The following is a 14799-nucleotide window of genomic DNA, read 5'->3' as shown; positions in this document are numbered from 1 at the left end:
AGAACTTCTGGAGATGGCAGCTGTCTGTGTTGTAGTGAAGTCCGAGGTGTAAAGGTTGAAGAGGAAAGGTGAAAGGACGGTGCCCTGGGGGGCCCCGGGGCTGCACCTTACCACCTCAGACTGACAGCTGCACAGCCGCACATACTGCGGGCGGTCAGTGAGGCAGTCGATGGTCCAGGCTGCGAGATGTCCATCCACACCTGCGTCCTCCAGCTTCCCCCGCAGCAGCGCTGGTCTGATGGTGTTGAAAGCGCTGGAGAAATCAAAGAACATGACTCTCACAGTGCTCCCACCGGTCTCCAGGTGGGTGAGCACTCGCTGCAGTAGGTAGATGACAGCGTCAGCTACCCTGATGTTGGGCCTGTAGGCGAACTGCAGTGGGTCCAGGATGTCGCTCACCACGGTGTGGAGGTGAGACAGGACGAGCCGTTCCATGGTCTTCATGAGGTGGGAGGTCAGGGCAACTGGTCTGTAGTGGGCTGGTTCCTTGGCGTGCAGTTTTTTTTGGCTGGTAGCTACTGTTGTTGTCGCTGTAAGTGACTTAGCACTTGGGCTGTGAGTGATTCACGCTCCGTGCCTTGTATTAAGTCTGTGGCTGTGAGTGTTTCATGCTCCATGCCTCGTGTTATGGCTGTGACTGTGAGCGATTCACGCTCCGTGTCTTGTTATACTTTTTACATTCCGTGTGATTCATGCTTTGTCTTTCTATCTGTAACCGTCGGGGCTTGTGTTAGCCATCTGCACGCAGTTCACAATGTTGTCAAGGCCTTTGTTGCATAGCTGTAGTACCTGTTTGGCTCCCTTGAGCCCAGATGATGGACATATCCTTTGCCCCTCGTGTCTTGGGATCGGACACCTGTGGGAAGCCCTGACTGGTGATGCCTGCCTTAATTGTGCCAGTATGCCACTGGCAGAGAGGTCTGCTAGACTCACGGCATTGGACAGTGGGATGCCTAGTGGGACTTTGGCCTCCAGTCCCAGAAAGGCACCAAAGCGCCGTAAATGCCCACATGCAGGGACCCCTTCTGCTAAGAAGGTTACTCATGACCATGCTTTGGCTGAAAAGGTTGAAACGTTGACTTCTGAGTTTTCTCAGATTAAATCTTTGCTTCTGAATCTACAGCCTCAGGATGCCGTAACAGTTCCTGTTGTCCCTAATTAGGCTGATCAGACCGATGTAGTTACTCAGCAGGAAGAAGATTCCATGTCTATTGCTGCAATTGATTCCTTGTACATGACAAGTAATACAAACTGTGTGGAGGATCAGGATGAGAGGGGTCTCTCTCCAAGCCTTTCATTAGTGGGCTCTCACACCTCTGAGGCTGAGTCCCTGCCGCAAACCCGACCTGGACTATTCTTTGTCAAGCAAGCTGTTCACTTGGCTTTATCCAGGCTTGGGGTTGACAATCCCCCTGCGGAAACCACCACTTCAAGTGCCTTTTTCAAAGTCACTCAGAAACTTGAGTTCAATGTTCCACTTTCGCAACCATATATCGAGGAGCATCACCGATGTTGGGCAGACCCCAAATCATTGACCCATCTATCGCGGGACTGCAGAGCCCTTAGCTCTGTGTGATTCAGCTCAGTATGGTCTGAACCGTATGCCCGCCGTCAACAGCATTATTGCGACTCTGGTTGTGGCTCCGGCTGATGTTGCTCGACCGGATGCTGCCCACAACCTTAGTGTAGGGTCACTGATGACCTCTTCTCCAAAAGCTATGACATAGCTGCCCGCATTGGTCGCCTAGGCAACTCAGTGTCCCATTTAACCTTTGCCCTCTCAAAGTCTTTGAAGGAGGCAGAGGTTGATGATGCTACTCAAAGTCTTAGTGATGCCTCACTCCAAACTTTTGCTTATACAGTAGTGTTCGGAATAATAGTAGTGCTATGTGACTAAAAAGATTAATCCAGGTTTTGAGTATATTTCTTATTGTTACATGGGAAACAAGATACCAGTAGATTCAGTAGATTCTCACAAATCCAACAAGACCAAGCATTCATGATATGTACACTCTTAAGGCTATGAAATTGGGCTATTAGTAAAAAAAAAAGTAGAAAACGGTGTCTTCACAATAATAGTAGTGTGGCATTCAGTCAGTGAGTTCGTCAATTTTGTGGAACAAACAGGTGTGAATCAGGTGTCCCCTATTTAAGGATGAAGCCAGCACCTGTTGAACATGCTTTTCTCTTTGAAAGCTTGAGGGAAATGGGACGTTCAAGACATTGTTCTGAAGAACAGCGTAGTTTGATTAAAAAGTTGATTGGAGAGGGGAAAACGTATATGCAGGTGCAAAAAATTATAGGCTGTTCATCTACAATGATCTCCAATGCTTTAAAATGGACAAAAAAAACAGAGACACGTTGAAGAAAATGGAAAAGAACCATCACAATGGATAGAAGAATAACCAGAATGACAAAGGCTCACCTATTGATCAGCTCCAGGATGATCAAAGACAGTCTGGAGTTACCTGTAAGTGCTGTGACAGTTAGAAGATGCCTGTGTGAAGCTAATTTATGTGCAAGAATCCCCCACAAAGTCCCTCTGTTAAGTAAAAGGGGAGGTGATGGTCTAGTGGTTAAGGTGTTGGGCTTGAGACCAGAAGATCCTGGGTTCAAATCCCCGCCTTGGTTTGCTGCTCCAGTTGATGGGTAAACTGACTGCAGTGTCGCTAGTGGTACCTTTGGGACTTCTGTTCTTGCGTCCCCTACAGATTTGGATCAATAACCTAGGCTTTGTTGTCACAGCTACAGGGGAGGATTTGGCACCCTCACCCAGAACGCTTTCAATTGCATGTGTGGCCATTGAAGGGCCGGACTCCTTGTTAGGTTCTTGTGACCAGTCTGTTGTTCAGACTATCCTTAACTCACATGCTGCTTCTACGATGGCTTTGTATGGCAACAGATGAAAGCTATTTGTCCGGTGGTGTGAGAACCAAAAGTTAGACCCAGAGCGTTGCCTTGTGCCTATTCTATTCAAATATTTACAACTGCTGGAGAAAGGACTTTCTGTCACTCCTTTAAGGGTTTATGTTGCTGCAATCTCTTCCTGGCACGTCTGTGTTGATGGCTGGTCAGTGGATTTGCATTCTTTAGTGTATCATTTTTTGAAAGGTGCTCTACGTTTGCGCCCTCCAAGGCTTGCACGCGTACCTTCATGGGACCTTCCACTAGTCCTGGAGGGTTTAAGCTTATCTCCTTTTGAACCAGTTGAAAGTGCTGATCTTAAGTGGGTATCAGTGAAAACTGCCTTTCTTCTTGCAGTATCTTTGGCTACGCAAGTGGGAGAGCTCTATGCCCTATCTGTCGCTGAGAACTGTTTGTGATGGAATTCTGTCGGATCTGGGGTTATGCTGTGGCCTAATCCATCCTTTTTAACTAAGAGTATTTCAGCCTTTCATGTTAACCAGCCAGTTTCCTTGGCTGTGTATGCCCCGCATTCTGATCCAGGATTATCTGTCTCAGGTTCTCTGTGTCCTGTTTGAATGTTGAAGCAGTACATTAGTGGGACTGCTGGGATTCGGAAAACAGATGCCTTGTTTGTTGGTTACAGTTATCACAAAAAAGGCTGTGCTGTATCAAAGCAGCGACTTTCACATTGGGTCGTGGATGCATTTTACAAGTATACAAGTCCAGGGGTCTTCAGCCTCCTAAAGTTACGTGCCATTCCACCAGAGGGATGTCCACCTCCTGGGCTGCACTGAGAGGTGTTCCTTTGAGTGATATTTGTGCTGCTGCTACGTGGGCTTCATCCTGTACCTTCACCCACTATTACAGACTGGATGTGGCCACTCCTCCTGTGGTGACTTTGGTGGTGTTGTCTGCCTCCACTCTCCACTGCTGATGCTAGGTGAGGGTGACTCTTCGTGACCTTGTTGGTATTAAGTCATCCAGGTGCTAAAGCACTCTCCCTCTGGTGGTCAGGAGAAATGAAATAGAACGAGGGTTACGAATGTAACTATGGTCCTATGAATTCTGGATGACCGCCAGAGTTGCTTGTCACTCAGAGTCTTGCGAGTTCTTTCCGAAAAGAAACGATCGCTGGATTCGTCTGGTATATAAAGACAACCAGTGACGTCACCCAGGTCACATCCTGGGTGGAGGTGATGGTCTAGTGGTTAAGGTGTTGGGCTTGAGTTCAGAAGATCATGGGTTCAAATCCCCGCCTGACTGGAAAATCACTAAGGGCCCTTGGGCAAGGCCTTTAATCCCCTATTGCTCCCGGTGTGTAGTGAGCGCCTTGTATGGCAGCACCCTGACATCGGGGTGAATGTGAGGCATAATTGTAAAGCGCTTTGAGCGTCTGATGCAGATGGAAAAGCGCTATATAAATGCAGTCCATTTACATCCAATGGCGTGACTTGGTTGGTATATATTCTCGACCTCTCTTTTCTGCGCACATGTAGTTATCCAGGTGCTAAAGCACCGCCCTCTGGTGGTCATCCGGAATTCATAGAACCGTAGTTACATTCGTAACTCTCGTTATTTATATTTTACCGCAATTTTCAAAATATTCTATGAGCTTTAGCTGTGATTCTTGAAATGCTGTAACAGTCTTTTCAGTCTTCATGAAGTTCATGTAGTTTAATTGTTCTGAGTTAATGCATAATTTGGTTTACAATTAAAAGGAAAATCATTCCAGGTCCTACTTATATTATTGTATTGTTACAAGTATTAGTATTATTGCTTATCCTTGCACACACTGTTTGATGAACATTTTCCTCTACTTGCACCCATCTTGTATGTATTTTAAGAGCTGACATAACATGTGAATTTCTCCTCTGTCAGATCAATAGTTTTATCTTATCTTATCTTCCACATCATATTCTGTTATTTCAGCATGATCATTGACAGTTCAAGTGAAAGGTTGAATACAGGTTCATTTAAATATGCACTAATTTTGAGATTTTTTTTTTCTAGGAGATGCTGAAATTGTATCATTATAGATAAAAAATTTATTTGGTTTCTGGGATCCCGCTGGGCCTGAGACCCCAGCTCCTGGGGGCCTATGCTGCCCAGACCCCCTGCAAATTTTCTTCAGATTTCACAATTTTCATTTCACAGCCCTGAATCCATACATACAATGAAATCAAACCATAGATGTCCATAAATTAAGTTGTGTGTAATAATGTGAAATGACGCAGGAAAATTTCATTAGAACACAACAAAATCAGTCGTTACTGCTCCCTCTTGTATCTACAGTAGAAAGAGTAATGATTAAGGACTGTTTACGGAGGGGCTTAATATCTAATTTATATGATAATTCAGTAAGGTATATCTTATATATTATATTCCAATTCTAAGGTGGAACTATGCCAGTATACAAAGGTATATCTAAATATCTAAAAAGGAAGAGTAAAATAGAAGAGTAGAAAAGAGTAGAGTAGAGCCACTTAGGAGCCTTGTCTTGAGAACCAGGGATGGTAGGTTAAAAAGCTTTTTTATCCCATGGGAACTCTCCCTACCCACCCAAGCAGCTCAAGAAAAAGGTTTATATAATATAATAAATAATAAGACATAAGACGGATAAGACATCACAGGAGAAGATTATCAAACACAAAGGAACCAACTATTTTGTAAGCTACGATGAACGTTCCTAAGGCCGGCTAGATAAGCTAACGTTAGCTGAGTGTAAACTGAGCATGTACTACTAAACCATTATCCCAACTACTAACCTCTAGCCTTAAATTAGTTACAAAACATTTCAAACAATACTGCGAAGGCATAGCTCATAACACTGGAGTTAATTGCTTTTGGATTATCGATAATGCTACAGAGGTTTAAATAAACTAAAAAAGTTAAACAAAACTAAAGTAGCTACACATTTTGATAGTTTTAATTTTTCCACCCTGTATACTAACATCCGACATGACCAACTTATATATAGTATTAGTGAACTAGTCAGGGAAGCTTTTAGAATTAGAGGTTCTAAATATATCATTATTAAAAATGATAGCACAACATATTGGTCTAACACTGCATCAACATGGCATCATAATATAACAGGAAAATATGATTGAGCATATTTGATTCCTTGTAGACAATATCTATATAGAGGTTGGCAACAGATTTTTCAAACAAACAATAGGGATACCTGTGGGAACAGATTGTGCTCCACTTTTAGCAAACCTTTTCCTTTTTTATTATGAATACAAATTTATGAAAGATAAACTTAAAACTAATAGCCAGTCAGCAAAAACCTTTAATAATACCTTCCGTTACATTGGTGACCTACTTACTTTAAATAACCCTAATTTTAGGAATGAAATTAAAAATATTTATCCATTAGAATTAGAACTAAAAAAGACTACAGAAAACAATAAAAAACTCTCATACTTAGATATAGAGTTGAGCATTATAGATAGACACTTTAGAAAAGCTGTTTTCGACAAACGGGATGATTTTAACTTTGATATTGTAAAATTTCCTTGTATGAGTACTAACATACCGAGTAAACCTACATACGTTGTTTACACCTCTCAGTTAGTCAGAATTGTGATCATCTGTGATAATTACCAAAGTTTTTCCACTAGACACCATAAACTTACAGGTAGATTAGTTAAACAAGGGTTTCTGTATAACAAATTGGTTCTTCAGTTCAAAAGATTTTCTAACAGACATCAAGAAATAATATCTAAGTTTGGGGTTCCCATTAAAAAACATGTAGAAGATGGAATTTCTTCTACCTAGATTAGCTAACCATAACCTAACAAATAGGGTAGATAAAACCTATAACATATTATATCTGAGCCTTTGTTTATACAGTTATACTGCTACAATCCGAGAAATTGTGGATGTGCCTGGACGTGCCAGAACATGTCCCATGAGGCTTCATCACGGCGTTGCTGTGCGCCATGCGGCACCGCTGCGATGCGCAGAATTCCTCCGCATGTCTGTCTCAATGTGCCGAAAAAGTGCTGATGTCCACGTCTTTTCACAATTCCTGTGCTAGTCAGACGACGTCCTGGATAAAACACAGCGTCCAGTTTGGAAATGAACGGCACATTCCACTGTTACAGGAGTTTTTGTCATGGAAAGAGGAGCGGAGGCTTCGCGCATCGCGGCGGTGCCGCATGGCACACAGCAACGCCGTGATGAAGCCTCATGGGACATGTTCTGGCATGTCCAGGCACATCCACAATTTCTCGGATAATCACTCGATGGAAAAACCACCGACAGCTGTCTGAACGCCATCTCAAAGCCGTCCTGTGGGACCAAAATGGAGGTGGCTTTTGTCTCGCTCCAGTAGCGAATCCATCGTGACACGCGAAGCCTCTGCTCGGCTTTCCATGACAAAATCTCTTGTTAAAAGTGAAATCTGCTGGAAAATGGTTGATGTCCAGCTCTTGTGATAACCAGAGAAATGGCACACGATGGTCACAGATCCAGACAGCCATCCGTTTAGAAATCAGGTCGTTCAGCCTGTCGATGGCGGCTTCGGAGCGCGGCGCGCCCCACAGCCACTGGGGGCCGTCCTTAAAGCGACAGTAACACTCCTTATTCTCTACCAAGTCCATAACATTTTCACCGAAAGCCAGATAAATTTTTCGAATGGTTTCCAGCTGCCAGTCTCTAACAGTTTCTGAAAAAATTCTGATGGAAAAAAAGCCCAAATCATTCCGCCATTTCCTGGCAATGAAACAACGACGAGGGGGCTGGACCACTCCTCACTCAAAGCCTGCTCACAGGCGAATGACGCAACCGACAGGCGTGGAAAAACTCACGCATGTGCACGAGGGTTCAAGCTTGTCTGACGCAATCACACGTGATTCAAATCCATATGGTTTTTGAAAAAAATAATAAGGTCTGATACTTTTCTAATAGACCTCATATATATATATATATATATATATATATATATATATATATATATATATATATATATATATATATATATATATATATATATATATATATATATATATATATATATATGCGCCAGTTTAATGTTTAACGCTTTAAGTGGTTACTGGGATGATCAGCTGTAATTACATGTGTTCCCACACGAGGGCGAAGCTACTGAATACTGTGTTAGAAATATAATCAGAAGAAGAAGAAACAGCAAGATGTGTAACGCTGGCAGCTGCAGGTTTGGTGATTAAAACGACCGCCATTTTTCTCTTTTCTGCAAATGTATGTACTTATGTCTCCATATACATTTCTACACACTTTACTTTTTCTTGTTCCTCCCTTTTTAATATTATTATATTTAAGCAAATATTGGAGGAGTGGGGTACTATTAGTTATACCTAACAGCTAACGTATAACGGGTATCCAATCCAATCCACTTTATTTATAAAGCACATTTAAACAGACACATTTAAACAGCAAAAGCATAGACACGCAAAATAGTAATAATAACAATAATAACAGTAAAATAGATAAGATAAAATAATACATAAATAAATAAAACCATGATAAAACAATAAATCTCAATAAAATAAAAATAAAATAAGACACAAGGACCGTACAACTCACGCGGTGTTAAAAGCCAAGGAATAAAAGTGGGCCTTAAGACGGGACTTAAAACACTCCACAGTGGGAGCAGATCGGACGTGTAGGGGCAGAGCGTTCCAGAGTCTGGGACCGACCACGGAGAAGGCTCTGTCCCCTCGAGTTTTAAGTCTCGTCCTAGGCACCATGAGCTGGGACTGGCCCTCGGACCTCAGAGCTCGTGCTGGAGTGTAAACCTGGAGGCAGTTGATGATATATTGCGGGGCCAGTCCATTCAGAGCTTTAAAAACAAACAAAAGTATCTTAAAATCAATTCGGAAACGTACAGGGAGCAAGTGCAGAGAAGCCAAAATTGGGGTAATGTGCTCACGCTTTCTGGCCCCTGTTAAAAGTCGAAAGTGCATTATGGCTAATTCCGGAATAAAGTGCATTGCATTAGTCTAAACAAGAAGAAATAAAAGCGTGCATGACTTGTTCAAACAAATTAAACGGGATAAAAGGTTTCACTTTTGATAAAAGACGAAGGTAAAAAAAAGCTTGATTTTAAAACCGCGTTAACCTGTTAATCAAGTTTAAGATCGCTGTCTATTGTGACACCAAGGCTGGTGACTTTGGGACGCACAAAACTTTGGAGAGGTCCCAAGTCAAAGCGGGAATTGCCAAACAGAATTATTTCAGTTTTTCCCTCGTTAAGTTTTAAATAATTCTGTGCTAACCAAGCCTTGACATCACTGAGACAGTCAAGAAGGGGTGTCAGGTGGCAGTGGTTATTTTTGAGAATCGGCATGTAAATTTGGCAGTCATCAGCATAAAAATGGTATGACATGCCATGTTTTCTAAATATCTCCCCGAGTGGGAGGAGATACAGAGCAAAAAGAATTGGGCCTAAGATAGAACCCTGGGGGACACCACACTGCAGGGGAGCAGAAGAGGAGCAGGAGTCCCCCAGCTTCACAGAGAAGGACCTCCCACTCAAGTAAGACTCAAACCACTTCAAAGCAATCCCCCTGACACCGATACAGGTTTCCAAGCGAGATAAGATGGTCCACTGTGTCAAAAGCAGCAGTCAGGTCTAAAAGCACTAAAATAGCAGAGCTTCCCGCATCAGCTATTAAAAACAGGTCATTAAAAACCTCTGTACTGTGAAACGTTTTGTAACCCGACTGAAACTGGTCTAAAATGCCGTGTGCATCTAAAAACGGTTGAAATTGAGCAAGCACGCATTTCTCCAAGATCTTGGAAACCAAAGGAAGCTTAGAAATGGGCCGATAATTTGCTAAAGTCACAGGGTCAAGGCCAGGCTTCTTAATCAGAGGCTCAACAACAGCATTTTTACAAAAAATGGGGACAGTGCCAGAGACCAGACTACTGTTTATTACCTCGCTCACAAAGGTGCCTATGGTGCCCCAGACCTCTTTAAAAAAGCGAGGAGGAACTGGTCTGTAGGACTAGTAAAGGCTTTGAATTTACTCACAATCCCAGTAAGAACAGCAACTGGCACAGGCTCAAACTGGCTAAATGCTGCCGTACATGTTTTAGCCCCTAGGCCACAAGGTGAAGAGGGTGAAATATTGGTCCTTATCACAGCAACCTTATCATTAAAAAAGGAGAGAAATCTCTCACAGGTTTCATTGGTTATTTCCAACGCAGTGGAAGGATTAGGATTAAAAATAGAGTTCACAGTATTAAAAAGAACACGGGGTTTGTTAACGCTGTTGGCGATTAAGTCAGATAAATATTTTGTTTTCTCTGCTTTAACCACACATTGATAGTTCCTCCAGCTATCTTTAAGAACCTGGTAAAAAACCTCCAGGTGGTTCTTTTTCCATCTCTGCTCCGCCCTCCGACACTCACGCCGAGCTGCAGGCGTAGTGTCATTTAGCCAGGGCTCCTGCCTGGACTTTGGGCGCATGATTTTAAGAGGAGCTACGCTGTCCAGCACATCAGAGCAGGTGGAAACAAAAGAGTTCATCAGGTGCTACGTGTTTATGTTTATAGATGGACAAGGGTTTAAAAGACTACACGCTGCAGCGGTAAAGAGAGAGCTAAAGTCAGCCGCTGTGCTAGCCTTAATAGCACGGCTATGACGCACAGCTGGCAGCTGCTCTCCAAAAGTTAAAAACACATCAAACATGACAGGGCAGTGGTCAGAGAACACAGCATCCTCAACAATAACATGGCCAACCGAAAAGCCATGCGACAGCACCAGGTCCAAAGTGTGTCCGTATATCTGCGTTGAGCCAGTGACATGTTGTGTTAGATTAAAAACTTCACATAAGTCTAAAAACTCTCTGGCCGTCGGAACGGACTGACAACATACATGCACATTAAAATCTCCGACAATTAAAATCCTGTCATAACGTGTACAGATAAAAACCATCAGATCATAAAAATGCTTGATAAAATCCATGTTGTGTCTCGGTGGTCTGTAAATGACAGCGCACAACACTGGATCAGTCTGTCGCGCTCTTAGCTCGAAACACCTCAGTTCAAACGAGGCAAAAGACCACTCCGTAACAACTTTGTGCTGAACGCCAACCCGTAGAACAGTAGCTATTCCTCCGCCACGACCAGAGGCTCTTGGTGTGTTAATAAAAGTACAGTCAGGAGGTAATAACTCTGAGAAAGCGGTGGACTCACCAACGTTGATCCACGTCTCAGTTAAAAACAGTACATCCAGCAATCGTGATGTGAAGAAGTCTAGAAGAATGAAGGTTTTATTCCCTACGGACCTTGGATTCACGAGCACGCACTTCGTAGCAGCCGCCGTCGTGTTAGCCGCATGAGCTACGCGGCCTAAGGTTACTCAGGGACACACCACCAGAGCCCAAATGAAGAGAACAATGATGGCGCAGCACGCAGAGATCCTCCCGCTGTCCAATGATGGGCACCACCCAAGCGCCGACTGGAACAACAGTGTGCCGTGAGACATAATGGCGAAAACAGTCTCTAAGGTCCGGTGGAATAAAAGAAGCCCGCACCTTGCTCGGAGAAAGAGCCAGGAAGGCCTTTAGCCTCACTAGCCGACCGGCTCGCACTCCCCGGCGTTTACGCTTCCTCGGCAGAGGCGCGTTCACCCAGACGAGCTGCTTTGGGAGATCAGCCAGGTAAAAAGAATTTGACTTTTTTGCTTCATAGATCACGGATGATTGCACTGTGTCCTTGATTTTAAGTAATTCCTGGCGATTATACACCAATAGCGAATGAACAGTCCCTGTGACAGACATAAAAATCAATAAAAAATAGACAAGCGTAGGCAGAGCCAGGCAGCGGCACAGACACTCCGGCGCCATCTTCTCCCTATAAGGAACATATAAAAGGAACATCCCCAAAAGGCTCAGCCGTTCACAAGCAAAGATGTGAGGATCACCACTTTGTGAACAACTGTATGAAAAAATAGTCCAACAGTTTAAGAACAATGTTTCTCAACGTTCAATTGCAAGGAATTTAGTTATTCCATCTTCTACAGTTCATAATATAATCAGAAGATTCAGAGAACCTGGAGAACTTTCTACATGTAAGCAGCAAGTGACCTTTGATCCCTCAGATGGCACTGCATTAAAAACCGACATCATTATGTAAAGGATCTTACCGCGTGAGCTCAGGAACACCTCAGAAAACCATTGTCAGTTAACACAGTTCGTCACTACAAGTGCAAGTTAAAACTCTACCATGCAAAACGAAAGCAATACACCAACAACATCCAGAAACGCCGCCGCCTTCTCTGGGCCCGAGCTCATTTGAAATGGACAGACGCAAAGTGGAAAGGTGTGCTGTGGTCTGATGAGTCCACATTTCAAATAGTTTTTGGAAATCATGGGTGTCGTGTCCTCAGACAAAAAAGGAAAAAGACCATCCAGATTGTTACCAGCGCAAAGTTCAAAAACCAGCATCTGTGATGGTATGGGGGTATGTTAGTGCCCATGGCATGGGCGAGTTACACATCTGTGATGGCACCATCAATGCTGAAAGGTACATCCAGGTTTTGGAGCAACACATGCTGCCATCCAAGCAACGTCTTTTTCAGGGACGTCCCTGCTTATTTCAGCAAGACAATGCCAAGTCACATTCTGTACGTGTTACAACAGCGTGGCTTCATAGTAAAAGAGTGCGGGTACTAGACTGGCCTGCCTGCAGTCCAGACCTGTCGCCCAATGAAAATGTGTGGCACATTATGAAGCGCAACAGAGACAATGGAGACCCCGGACTGTTGAACAACTGAAGTCGTACATCAAGCAAGAATGGGAAAGAATTCCACCTACAAAGCTTCAACAATTAGTGTCCTCAGTTCCCAAACGCTTATTCAGTGTTCTTAGAAGGAAAGGTGATGTAACACAGTGGTAAACATACCACTGTCCCAAATTTTTTGAAACATGTTGCAGGCATCCATTTCAAAATTAGCAAATATTTGCAAAAAACAATAAAGTTTATCAGTTTGAACATTTAAATATCTTGTCTTTGTGGTGTATTCAATTGAACCTAGATAGAAGAGGATTTGCAAATCATTGTATTTTGTTTTTATTTACATTTTACACAAAGTCCCAACTTCATTGGAATTGGGGTTGTAAATAGTAGACAAAAAAGGCAGCTGAAATCTATGAGTAATTAGAAAGCAATCCTGCCCCATGTAAATGAATGTCAGCTATTTCAGTCCCAACTGATGGCCTATAAAAAGGTGTCTCATTACTAAGGTGCCACTCAAGAAACATCTCATAATGGGTAAAAACCAAAAAAAAAAAAAAAAAAAGAGCTCTTGCGAGATGTTTGCAACCTTATTGTTGCAAAACATAGCGATGCCATTGGTTACAGAAGGATTTCTAAACTTCGGAATGTTCCAGAGAACACTGTTGTGGCCATAAACTATGACCACGTGCTGCTTGCAAGATTTCTGACAAAGGAGTGAAAAGAATTATCAGAAGAGTTGTCCAACAGCCAAGGACCACTTGTGGAGAGCTTCAGAAAGACCTGGCATTAGCAGGTACAATTGTTTCAAATAAAACATTAAGTAATGCACTCAACCACCATGGCCTGTTTGCACACTCACCACACAACACTCCACGGCTGAAGAAAAGTCATGTTGAAGCTCGTTTAAAGTTTGCTGCACAACATTTAGTGAAATACTGGGAGAATATAGTCTGGTCAGATGAGACTAAAACTGAATTCTTTGGATGCCATCATACACACCATAAATGTCACTGCACATTATGCCAAAAACTGCAGACCAACAGTGTAGTTTGGAGGTGGAACATCATGGTGTGGGGCTTGTTTTCAGGATCCAGCACTGACAATCTTCAAATAATTGAAGGAAGGATGAATGGAAAAATGTACCGAGATATTCTTGATAAAAATCTACCAGGATGATGAAGCTGAAACTAGGGTCAACATTTCAGCCCTTCAGCTATTTGTTTTCAGACCAACCTCAGCTGGTTTCAGAGAATGAAAATAAAGCTGCTGGAATGGTCCAGCCAGTCAGCTGACTTGAATCCAGTAAAAAAATGTATGTAAAGAACTAAAGATCAGAGTTCATATAAGAGGTCCACAGAACCTTCAAGACTGTGTGGAAGAATGGACCAAAATCACACCTAATCAATGCATATGACTAGTTTCTCCATCCAGGAGGCATCTTGAAGCTTCATAACCAACAAAGGCTTTTTGTACATATTAAATACATTTTACTGTGTGTTCAGTCATTTTTTTCCTGTGTCATTCCATTTTGTTGTTACCTGCTGAAGTTTTATTACACATAACTTAATTTCTCTACTTATTTGTTTTGGTTTCTTCGTATTTATGAATTACTTGGGTTGTTACCAACATCTGATGAAAGTCAACAGCACCTTTAGAAATATATTTACTGAGAAAAGTGGTGACATGTTCAGCACTTGTTTTCCCCACTGTATGTTGGTGGTCTCCATCACAGCCTGACACCAGCTCTTCTGCCTTCCTTCTGCAGGTCAAACTTGCAGTCTTCTGGTCTTACATGAAAGCAGTCGGGATGGTTTTGTCCTGCATCAGTCTGATTTTGTTCTTCACCCAGCACTTACTCGCTCTGTTTTCCAACTACTGGCTCAGCCTGTGGACCGATGACCCTGTCGTTAACGGCACGCAGCCTAACAGGCTGATGCGACTCGGAGTGTACAGTGGTCTCGGCCTGTCCCAGGGTGAGGAAGGATGAGAGAAACCGACATCTGAGCTCTGAATTTCATTTATACTTAGTGGTATTTTTATTCATGTGAAACACTTGAATAGACTGTGTCTTCTTCTGTGTTTTTGATGTATCAAGGTGCCATATTTTAAAATACTATCCAAAGTATCTGTGTGGGTGTGCCAGTTTGCAGCTTTTTACCGCAT

General features: G+C 42.9%; 1 protein-coding gene across 1 annotated transcript in view; it reads left to right on the top strand.

Moving 5' to 3' along the window:
- LOC117528782 (multidrug resistance-associated protein 1-like) overlaps positions 1–14799 on the top strand; it is a 231537-nt gene that overhangs the window by 110396 nt on the left and 106342 nt on the right. The window contains exon 11 of the mRNA XM_034191407.1: positions 14402–14609. Coding sequence (XP_034047298.1) covers positions 14402–14609 — 208 coding nt within the window. The remainder of the gene's footprint in view (positions 1–14401; positions 14610–14799) is intronic.

This window comes from Thalassophryne amazonica, chromosome 16 (assembly GCF_902500255.1).
Source record: "Thalassophryne amazonica chromosome 16, fThaAma1.1, whole genome shotgun sequence".
In the NCBI taxonomy this organism is placed as follows: domain Eukaryota; kingdom Metazoa; phylum Chordata; class Actinopteri; order Batrachoidiformes; family Batrachoididae; genus Thalassophryne; species Thalassophryne amazonica.
The sequence above is the reverse complement of the archived record's forward strand: the minus strand, read 5'-3'. Positions and strand labels throughout refer to the sequence as shown.